At 42.8% G+C, this 11,061-nt stretch overlaps 1 protein-coding gene across 2 annotated transcripts; it reads right to left on the bottom strand.

Annotated features, from left to right (window-relative positions):
• Window positions 1-448: 448 nt before the first annotated feature.
• LOC129811826 (b(0,+)-type amino acid transporter 1-like) lies at window positions 449-7,224 on the bottom strand. Of its 2 annotated transcripts, none has more exons than XM_055863470.1 (6): window positions 6,451-7,224; window positions 4,709-4,842; window positions 4,491-4,620; window positions 4,262-4,386; window positions 4,086-4,173; window positions 449-3,935 (listed from the first exon to the last, which is right to left on the bottom strand). In XM_055863470.1, the coding sequence occupies exons 1-6, from the start codon at window positions 7,222-7,224 to the stop codon at window positions 3,705-3,707; spliced, it is 1,482 nt and encodes a 493-aa protein (XP_055719445.1). In that variant the 3' UTR covers window positions 449-3,704. The 2 variants fall into 2 exon arrangements, with proteins under 2 accessions (XP_055719445.1, XP_055719446.1); XM_055863471.1 differs by lacking the exon at window positions 6,451-7,224 and adding an exon at window positions 4,928-5,690.
• Between the last annotated feature and the right edge of the window lie 3,837 nt (window positions 7,225-11,061).

Raw genomic sequence — 11,061 nt, forward strand, 5'->3', positions numbered from 1 at the left:
GCAGACATCCAGGAGCGTAGAGTGGCCTTTGACAAACTAGTCAAGTGCTACTTGCCCAGAGGTGTTGGAATTCTTAGGTAAGGTACCACAATGCACTTCAAGTATTTTCCATGCAGTTTTGAGAAATGTTGTGTAATTACTTGTTCCTTCCCTCTCTTTCCTACTAAATATGGCACCATGCACTGCTTGCCGGTAAATAACTAGTTTGATTTGCTTGTATCTGACCAAAACTTGCACTTGCTAAGTCGGAAGTTTACATACACCTTAGCCAAATACATTTACACTCAGTTTTTTCACAATTCCTGACATTTAATCCTAGTAAAAATTCCCTGTCATAGCTAAATTAGGATCACCACTTTATTTTAAGAATGTGAAATGTCAGAATAATAATAGAGAGAATGATTTATTTCAGCTTTTATTTCTTTCATCACATTCCCAGTGGGTCAGAAGTTTACATACACTCAATAGTATTTGGTAGCATTGCCTTTAAATTGTTTAACTTGGGTCAAACGTTTCAGGTAGCCTTCCACTAGCTTCCCACAATAAATTGGGTGAATTTTGGCCCATTCCTCCTAACAAAGCTGGTGTAACTGAGTCAGGTTTGTAGGCTTCCTTGCTCGCACACGCTTTTTCAGTTCTGCCCACACATTTTCTATAGGATTGAGGTCAGGGTTTTGTGATGGCCACTCCAATACCTTGACTTTATTGTCCTTAAACCACATTGCCACAGCTTTGAAAGTATGCTTGGGGTCATTGTCCATTTGGAAGATCCATTTGTGACCAAGCTTTAACTTCCTGACTGATGTCTTGAGATGTTGCTTCAATATATCCACATCATTTTCCATCCTCATGAAGCCATCTATTTTGTGAAGTGCACCAGTCCCTCCTCCAGAAAAGCACCCTCACAACATGATGCTGCCACCCCCATGCTTCACGGTTGGAATGGTGTTCTTCGGCTTGCAAGCCTCCCTCTTTTTCCTCCTAACATAACGATGGTCATTATGGCCAAAAAGTTATATTTTTGTTTTATCAGACCAGAGGACATTTCTCCAGAAAGTACAATATTTGTCCCCATGTGCAGTTTCAAACCGTAGTCTGTTTTTTTATTGCGGTTTTGGAGCAGTGGCTTCTTCCTTGCTGAGCGGCCTTTCGGGTTATGGCGATATAAGACTCGTTTTACTGTAGTTATAGATACTTTTGTACCTGTTTCCTCCAGCATCTCCTTTGCTGTTCTGGGATTGATTTGCACTTTTCGCACCAATGTATGTTCATCTCTAAGAGAGACAGAACGTCTCTTTCCTGAGCGGTATGACGGCTCCGTGGTCCCATGGTGTTTATACTTGCGTACTATTATTTGTACAGATGAACGTGGATGTAACCCTGGATAAAGCAGCAATAAAAGTTGACTAAAACATTGGAGTTGCACTCTGGGTGTAGGCTGGGGCTAATCCACCACCGCTCTCACCTTCCCGGGAACCATCGGTACACCTCCTGAAGCGATGATGTAATGGCGGAGAGGTCGAGGGCAAGTAAGACCTCCCGGGGCAGGCTGCGCTGACTTCAGGTAATAAGCATGGCAGAACTGGCTCCAGCCCATGATGGCACCAGCAGACCAATCAAGGGGATTGTGTTGCTGGAGCCAAGAGAATCCCAATTCCACAGAAACCGAAGGAGACTTAACTTCTTTGGGGTAGGGGGCAGTAGTTTCACGTCCGGATGAAAAGCGTGCCCAGAGTAATCTGCCTGCCACTCAGGCCCAGATCATAGGATATGCATATTATTAGTAGATTTGGATAGAAAACACTCTGAAGTTTCTAAAACTGTTTGAATGATGTTTGTGAGTATAACAAAACTCATATGGCAGGCAAAAACCTGAGAAAAAATCCAACCAGGAAGTGGGAAATCTGAGGTTTTCTACTGTGAAGTAGAAGCATCAAATGAGAGGGGAATGAGTCAGAGGTCTGGCAGAATGCTTTGAGCTCGTGACGCTTGTTCACGTGAGAGTGAGCTCTGTTCCATTTGCTTTTCTGAAGACAAGGGAATTCTCCGGTTGGAACATTATTGAAGATTTATGTTAAAAACATCCTAAAGATTGATTCTATACATCGTTTGACATGTTTCTACGGACTGTAACGGAACTTTTGGGACTCCCGAGTGGCACAGCAGCCTAAGGCACTGCATTTCAGTGCTTGAGGCGTCACTACAGACACTCTGGTTAGAATCCAGGGTGTATCACAACTGGCCGTGATTGGGAGTCCCATAGGGTGGCGCACAATTGGCCCAGCATCGTCTGGGTTTGGCCAGTGTGGGCCGTCATTGTAAATAAGAATTTGTTCTTAACTGACTTTCCTAGTTAAAATAAAATAAAAAATAAGCTTGGAAAAGAGACCCTTAAACCCAGACTTGGGACCACACAGACACTCCACTGAATGACAGGCTAGTGATTGCTTTGCAATGCTTGCATTTAGCCAATAATTCCTTCCAAACCACTCATTGTTGATTTTGCGATTTCCAACTTGTGTAAGGTTTATGGCCGATGAACACCGATACGTTTTATCAATAATTTCTCTTTAAATGAGAAGGATTAAAAAGCATGTGTAAGTAGATTGTCAACTTGATTCATGATGTCTCCTTGCTTGTTAGCTAAGATTTTGAAAGTCTGATGTTGAGTCCAATCAAAGCTACTGTAGATATAACATTATTTGACATACTTTTATATGTGGCCAATGACCTTGAGCCATCTTGGATTGGCACTTCTAATGTAACTCTATGGCAGCACCCAATGGGGCTTGAATTTCAGGCTCTACCCTTAGATTTGGAGGTGACGTAGTGTCCTCATGAGTGACAGAACACTGAGCCAATCACGGCACAACTAGAGAACATTACCCAATCACGGCGCAGCTAGAGAACATTACCAACGCCTACGCTCCGTATTTTCTGCTGGCTGCCCGACCACCACAGAAAGCACTGAGCTAGGCTGAAACACCTGCATTTTGGAGCTGCCTTACTCAAGAAAACAAAAAAGAGACCATGTTTGTATGCGGCCTTATTAACTCAATGTTTTACATTGTTTGCAAACTGAAATGTGACGCGTATTCATGCGTGTCACACCTGCCCTGAATGATAGGTCGCCACTGACAATAACCTAATACACAAGGTCAAATATACAGTGGAGTTGCTTACTAAGACAACATTGAATATTCCTGAGTGGCCAATTTACAGTAGACTTAAATCGGCTTTAAAATCTATGGCAAGACTTGAAAATGGCTGTCTAGCAATGATCAACAACCATCTTGACAAAGCTCGAAGAATTTTTTAAATAATAATGTGCAAATATTGTACAATCCAGGTGTGCAAAGCTCTTAGAGACTTACCCCGTAAGACTCACAGCTGTAGTTGCCAAAAGTGATTCTAACTCAGGGGTGTGAACACTTATGTAAATTAGATATTTCTGTATTCCATTTTCAATATATTTGCAAACATTTCTAAAAACATGTTTTCACTTTGTCGTTATTGGGTATTGTGTGTAGATGGGTGAGAAATAACATTTTATCAATTTTGAATTCAGGCTGTAACACAACAAAATGTGGAATAAGTCAAGGGGTATGAATACTTTCTGAAGGCACTGTATATACTATTGAAAAGTCATTCACAATTTACTCAGCAGACCATATTATCCTCAGACATATATTCTGTAAAATAAATCATAGATTTTTGTCTGCTGGGGCCACCTCTAGGAAGAGCTGCAGGAACACAGTGACTTTCTCCAACAGTCCAGGGCACAGTTTGAAGTGGATGAAGGGCACATAAAACAAAACACCACTAAAGATAAACAAGGTGACATAGAGGTACTCTATCGCGGGGTTGTCAATTATAGGTGCCAGCACAAGGAAAATTGCTGCGATGATGACCAAGATGGGGATTACAATGGGAACCTGGTTGAACAAACAAAAACAATGGTACAAGAGGTGTGGGCAGCAGATGGGACCATTTGGGTAATTCAATTGTTAAAAACCAATGTCTTGTTCAAATAGACTCAGACCTTTATAAATAAAAGTAGAAATTAGATATCCTATGAGACTCACCCTATATGGCCTGGGAAGTTCAGGTTTCTTGATCTTGAGGTAGAGGAGCCCAGACAGAGTGATTGCATAGAAGAACCAGGCAGTGAAACTGGCAATATCAATGGAGAGTGATGTAAGATAAATAAAGCAATAACAAAGTTTATGTATTGAGCAATTTTAAAGTCAGCATAAACTACCTGAAGAAGTTGACAATGCTCTGAAAGTCACCAGGGATGAGAACCAAGAGTGAGATAGCCGTGGTGAAGATCAGGGCCGGAGAGGGGGTCAGTCGATTCACATGGGCCATGGACAGAATATCAGGCTGGGGTAGGAAAAAAACACAAATGTTGACGTAAAAAAACTGCCACTTACATCAGAAAAAAAAGGTTTTGTTAAAATTGTCTGTCTCTTGAATGTGTTTCTCACCATGTGTCCCTCTCTTGCAGCCACAAAGCACACCCGGCCGCCACTAAAGAATGTTCCATTCAGGGAGCCGAAAGCAGACAAAGCGGCTGCGATAGACATCACCCATCCCCAGCTCCCAAGCACCTTATTCCTGTTGATGACAACAAGGTAATTTGTCAGCTCACCACAAATGTAAAGAAATGAGAGAGAGGTGTGTGGATGGAGTCAAGCTCTCTCACCCCCAGGTGACAGCCACTGCATTCGACGACATCAGTTCTCTTGGCGTCATGGCAGCCAGGTAGCTCACATTGACTAGTAGATACAGTATGGTTACCATGGGGATGGCAATTATAACTGCCCTGGGCAGATTTACCTGAGAGGGTGCAAGGTGGAGAAAGATAGTTTAAGTCCTTAGGATCATGTAAGGAAATACATTACTTATTACAGTGTATTCTTACCTCAGGTCTTTTCAACTCTTCTGTCACATAGTTCAAGTTGTACCAGCCAGCGAAGGACCAGAGGCCTTGGTAAAAAGCCATCACTATGGAGCTCAAACCCAAGTTTGTACCATCAAAACCATTTTGTTGTACAGCAACATTGCCCTGTGCAATTATCACTATCCCTCCAATTACTATAACCGTCAATGCAAATAGCTTAGCCACCAAGAAGACCACCTGAATTCTCATGGCTAAACGTACATTCAAAATGTTTGCCATGGCTACAACCATGATGGCTGCAACAGCAGCACACTTCACTATTAGCTGAGGAGGAGAACAGTCTTGGTAGAAAGGTGCCACAGCATATTCTGCAAAACTGAGGGATATTGCTGCAATGCTCGCTGGTTTCACCACTAGTAGGAAGGTAAAGGCCACAAAGAAGGCAGGAAACTGTCCATAGATTCGAAGAATGTAGATAAAGTCCCCTCCTGATTCTTTAATAATGGTTCCTAGCTCAGCATATGAGAGTGCCCCCAGCATGACTACAAGGCCAGACAATGCCCAAATTATCAGGCTTGCCCCTGGACTTCCAATGTAGGACAGCACAAACTGAGGGGACATGAATATCCCCGATCCAATCATGGTTCCTGCTACCAATGACACAGCACTGACTAAACCCAACTCGCGCTTCAGTTGAATCCTCTCTGTTTCTGTTTCTGCCATGGCCAGACCCCAAATGTATTCAAACAACAGGAGAAACTGTTGTCAACGATAGATAGGTCCTCTCTTCTTTTAGTCAAGAACAATTATGACAAAGACCTGGCTAATCTTTGATGCTGAGTGTAAAGTCCTTAGTTAATATTAACTTCTCAGGTTGAATAAAGTATGTTGTTGTGTCATCTTTGTTTATAGCTCCAGAATGGTTCCCATAAAGATTCAACCCCCCCCCCCCCCCCCCCCCCCCCTAGGAGAGTGAGAAAAGGGGATGCTATGTCATCGTACAGTTAGACTATTCCTTTAAATGTTTATGGATGGCGTAGAAATTCCTTCTCTTTCCTTGACGGTTGGAAAAATCAAGGCCAAGGTTGACCTCTCTCCCCATTGTTATATGTGTTGGTGCTAAAGCCACCTGAAATTGCTGTCAGAAGCCATGTGAATATAGAAATTACAGCTGAGTGTAGACTTGCCCCCTAGCTGATGATGTTGGTCTGCAGACATACTATATGTTACACTGTCTTTCCATCTGGATCAGTCTATCAAATGCAATCTAGAGAAGGGCACACAGTATCGCTGTCTGTGGGATTGTTCAAATATCAAAGCATTTTGTCAGGATGCGATAAAGTATACTTTTTGTCAGGTATTGGTGCAGTTGATTTTCCTGCATATTCTATACTCAGTATTTTTGGTTTGTTTCATGTGGCCTGTAACCTCAGTAGTACAACAAATGAAATGGTCTATTTTTCCTACTCCAGGTAAAACATACAATTATAGCACTCTAGAAAAATCCAGACAAAACAATATCAAAATGTTTAATTGTTCCTTACCTCAGGCCGTTTTAGTTCTTCTGTGACATAATTCAAAGTGTTCCAGCCATCATAGGACCACAGGCCCTGATAAAGAGAAATCCCAATGGAACTGATTTCCACATTGGTCCCTTTAAAGGAATCCTCAAAGTTGTCAGTGTTCCCCTTGAAAAGCAGCACCACACCTCCAATAATTATCACTCCCAAGGCCACCAGCTTGATCACCATGGAAAATACCTGGATGAACATAGCCAGACGTACATTCATACTGTTCACAATTGCTAACACCAAAATCCCTGCTGCAGCTACACACTTGACCAACAGCTCTGGAGGGGTACAGTCATGGTAGAAAGGAGCCACTGCATATTCAGCAAAGCTCAGTGCTATCCCTGTTGCACTGGCAGGTCTCATCACAATGACGAAGCTAAAGACAAACATGAAGGCAACTACTTGGCCAAATATCCGCAGAATATATATGTACTCTGCCCCAGATTCAGAAATGACAGTGCCCAGTTCAGCATAGCAGAGGGAACCCAACGTGGCCAGCAGACCACAGGCTGCCCAGATCACCAGGCTGGCTCCTGGGCTTCCTATGTTGACCAGCACAGACTGAGGGGACATAAAAATTCCAGATCCCATCATGGTCCCGGCAATGAATGAGATAGCACCAATAAGTCCCACTTCACGCTTCAAGCTGAGTTTCTGTGTTTTAGCTGCCATCCTGAGACTTGGTAGTAGATCTATTCTCAACAGATATGTTTTACCAACAACAAGGTCCAAACTGGGGAGAGGCATAAATGTTTTGTCCGTATCGGACAAGGCACACCTACTATTACATCGGTTAACTATTACTAGACTGGCGCTGAGTTGAATCAGGGCTGTCGGCTTTAATCTACTAGGAAACTTTAATCTACTAAAGAAGAAAGAAACATACCAGGAATATATATACCCATATACTATAATTTCAAACATTCTGGAACAGTAGTAATACCTCAAATAGCTCAGAGGAAGGGTGGTTCACTAAAATGTATGATGTTTCACTTTGTCATCAATCGAGTTGGTCCTAAATCGTCAATAGGAATATCACTTTTTATGTGTTAGGGACACAGTTAAAGTAGGGCATGTTATGCTTCCCTGTGCCTTGGAGTAAAGCATGCTGCATTATTGAAAATATAGTAGATACCAAAAAGATGCAGGCACAGCATACCTAAACCACTTGTAGTGTTCCTTTGAAATCACCCTGTATGAGATATAATGAAATTACAGTATGTACTTTAAATCAGTACTAACATAACTTAAATGTGCAGTTTCTGTAGGCTAATGTAAATGTGACAGCTCTATAATGTGTGACAGTTCTGTTCTTTTTTTTTTTACCTCAGGATGTTTCAGCTCTTCTGTCACAATTTAAGTTGTTCCATCCATTGTAGGACCACAGCCCCTTATAGAAAACAATACCTATTGGATTGATGCCTGGTCCCTTTAAAATAATCCTCAAAGCTTTTGATGAGCAATACCACTCCTCCAATAATTGATTACTGACAGTGCCAGCACAGTGCCAACATGAAGAACACTTGCATTCCTAGGTTCCTGCCTTTCTAGGGAATGTTGCCTAGTCACCGGGCTTCTACATCTGCATTGCTTGCCTTTTGGGGTTTTAGGCTGGGTTTCAGTATAAGCACTTTGTGACATCTGCTGTATAATGGGCTTTATAAATACATTTGATTTTATTTGATATTCAACAAAACTCAGTGAGATCCCTGCCCCACTGGCAAGCCTCACAAATATGATTGAGCTGAAAATTAACAAATGTGCCCTTACCAGTCATTTGTTACCATAGACCAACAAGATATCTGTAGAGAAAAGCTTTAACTTCTGTGTCCAAGTATTTTATAACCACATTTCAGTGTCAATGGGTTGTTACAGATTAGATAGGGACTCTTTTTTTTCTTTTTTTCTTTTGCACCAATGTCTGCACCAATGACTACTTTGTGTGTGTGTGTGTGTGTGTGTGTGTGTGTGTGTGTGTGTGTGTGTGTGTGTGTGTGTGTGTGTGTGTGTGTGTGTGTGTGTGTGTGTGTGTGTGTGTGTGTGTGTGTGTGTGTGTGTGTGTGTGTGTGTGTGTGTGTGTGTGTGTGTGTGTGATTGACCACCTGATTATCTGGTACACCCATTGCACATGATTAACTGTTTTTACAAATTGTTTCAATATTATATACTGTACTACTCAAATGAGTTATATCACCCAAGATCATCAACTAGATTCAGCCATGGGCCCAAACAGATATATAAAAATAAAACCATGCTTACATTGGTAAAAAACTACTTCTCTCTGTTTTGCGTTGGATACTTTGGAACAGATTTCCAAAATAAAATAACTTGGAGCTGATTTTCTGGTGTTTTTAGTTATGTCCAAACTTGGGGGGGGGGGGGGGGGGGGGGGGGGGCATATAAAATCACCCACGGGCCAAATCCGGCTTGTGGGCTGCAAGTTGGGGAACCCTGCCCTAGATGTAATGAAGGGAATATCATTATACTGTGTTCAGGACTGAAAAGCTGTTAGACAGGAGAGGCTATATGGACATGCCTGGTGCCCAAATTGATGATGCTTATTGCGCAGCAACAGTCGAGTGGAGACGAATGGATTCGGTTCGGTTCAGTTCAGTTTAGTCAGTCGCCCTGATGAGCCCTTCCCAGATATCTAGTTTGCCTTAGTTTTTTTACGCTGCTCTCAGATGCAGAGTATCCCACGTTTTGTGAGCATGGAGAGGCCAGAGACAATCAGACTAGTAAATTGGGCCAAGGAACAGAAGTTGGGTATTGGAGAAAAGACATCGGTGCATGTTCTGCAAACAATATTGTGCGGATCAAGGCGCGGCATGAGCGTAGTGAAAGGATAGACGTGGTTATGGACAGCAAGGAAGAAGGAGAAGAGCCAAATGCAGAGGGAAGATGTGTGTTGAGGAAGAATGGCGCCAAGTACAAACCGTACCCGTACCCAGTCTTGAAGGAGTTCCCACATATGCTGAGCACTTGTTGGCTGCTTTTCCTTCACTCTGTGGTCCAACTCATCCCAAACCATCTCAATTGGGTTGAGGTCAGGTGATTGTGGAGGCCAGGTCATTTGATGCAGCACTCCATTACTATCCTTGGTCAAATAGCCCTTACACAGATAGTCCAACTAAGCGCAAACCAGATGGGATGGGGTATCGCTGCAGAATGCTGTGGTAGCCATGCTGGTTAAGTGTGCCTTGAATTCTAAATAAATCACAGACAGTGTCACCAGCAAAGCACCCCCACAACATGACACCTTCTCCTACATGCTTCACGGTAGGAACCACACATCCGTTCACCTACTCTGCATCTCACAAAGACACGGCGCTTGGAACCAAAAATCTCAAATTTGGACTCATCAGACCAAAGGACAGATTTCCACTGGTCTAATGTCTGTTGCTCGTGTTTCTTGGCCCATGCAAGACTCTTCTTCTTATTGGTGTCCCTTAGTAGTGGTTTCTTTGCAGCAATTCAACCATGAATGCCTGATACACACGGTCTCCTCTGAACAGTTGATGTTGAGATGTGTATTTTACTTGAACTCTGTGAAGCATTTATTTGGGCTCCAATTTCTGAGGCTGATAGTTCTAATGAACTTGTCCTCTGCAGCAGAGGGAACTCTGCAGCAGAGGGAACTCGGTATTCCTTTCCTGTGGCGGTCCTCATGAGAGCCAATTTCATTATAGCGCTTGATGGTTTTTTGCGACTGCACTTGAGGAAACTTTCAAAGTTCTTGAAATTTTCCGAATTGACTGACCTTCATGTCTTAACGTAATGATGGACTGTTGTTTCTCTTTGCTTATTTGAGCTGTTCTTGCCATAATATGGACTTGGTCATTTCTGAAATAGGGCTATCTTCTGTATACCACCCCTACCTTGAATCGGGCCAGAGGCTAGTATGGGTATTCGAACACAGCTAATGAGTATACAAAACATTAAGAACACATCAAATTGTATTTGTCACATGCACCGAATACAACAGGTGTAGAAGACCTTACAGTGAAATGCTTACTTTTAACCAACAATGAAGTTTTAAGAAAATACCTAAAAATAAGAATAACAAATAATTAAAGAGCAGCAGTAAAATAACAATAGCGGGGCTATATACAGGGGGTACCAGTACAGAGTCAATGTGCGGGGGCACCGGTGTCAAGGTAATTGAGGTAATATGTACCTACATGTAGGTAGAGTTATTAAAGTGACTATGCATAGATAACAACAGAGAGTAGCAGCAGCGTAGAAGAGGGGAGGGGGCAATGCAAATAGTCTGGGTAGCCATCTGATTAGATATTCAGGAGTCTTTTGGCTTGGGGGTAGAAGCTGTTTAGAAGCCTCTTAGACTTGGTGCTCCGGTACCGCTTGCCGTGCGGTAGCAGAGAAAACAGTCTATGATTAGGGTGGCTGGAGTCTTTGACAATTTTTAGGGCCTCCCTCTGACACCGCTTGGTATTGAGGTCCTGGATGGCAGGAAGCTTGGCCCCAGTGATGTACTGGGCCGTACGCACTACCCTCTGTAGTGCCTTGCGGTCGGAGTCTGAGCAGTTGCCATACCAGGCAGTGATGGAACCAGTCCGGATGCTC

Source organism: Salvelinus fontinalis, chromosome 15, assembly GCF_029448725.1.
Source record: "Salvelinus fontinalis isolate EN_2023a chromosome 15, ASM2944872v1, whole genome shotgun sequence".
NCBI classification, from domain to species: Eukaryota; Metazoa; Chordata; class Actinopteri; order Salmoniformes; family Salmonidae; genus Salvelinus; species Salvelinus fontinalis.

What these genes read in the sequence shown, in the direction of transcription:
- LOC129811826 (XM_055863470.1), bottom strand. Translation starts at nt 7,224, where the DNA reads ATGCCTCTCCCCAGTTTGGACCTTGTTGTTGGTAAAACATATCTGTTG. An exon ending in GCAGTGGCTGTCACCTGGGG is followed by an intron (nt 4,621 to 4,708) that starts GTGAGAGAGCTT and finishes TGTCATCAACAG; the next exon opens with GAATAAGGTGCTTGGGAGCT. An exon ending in AACTTCCCAGGCCATATAGG is followed by an intron (nt 3,936 to 4,085) that starts GTGAGTCTCATA and finishes TTGTTCAACCAG; the next exon opens with GTTCCCATTGTAATCCCCAT.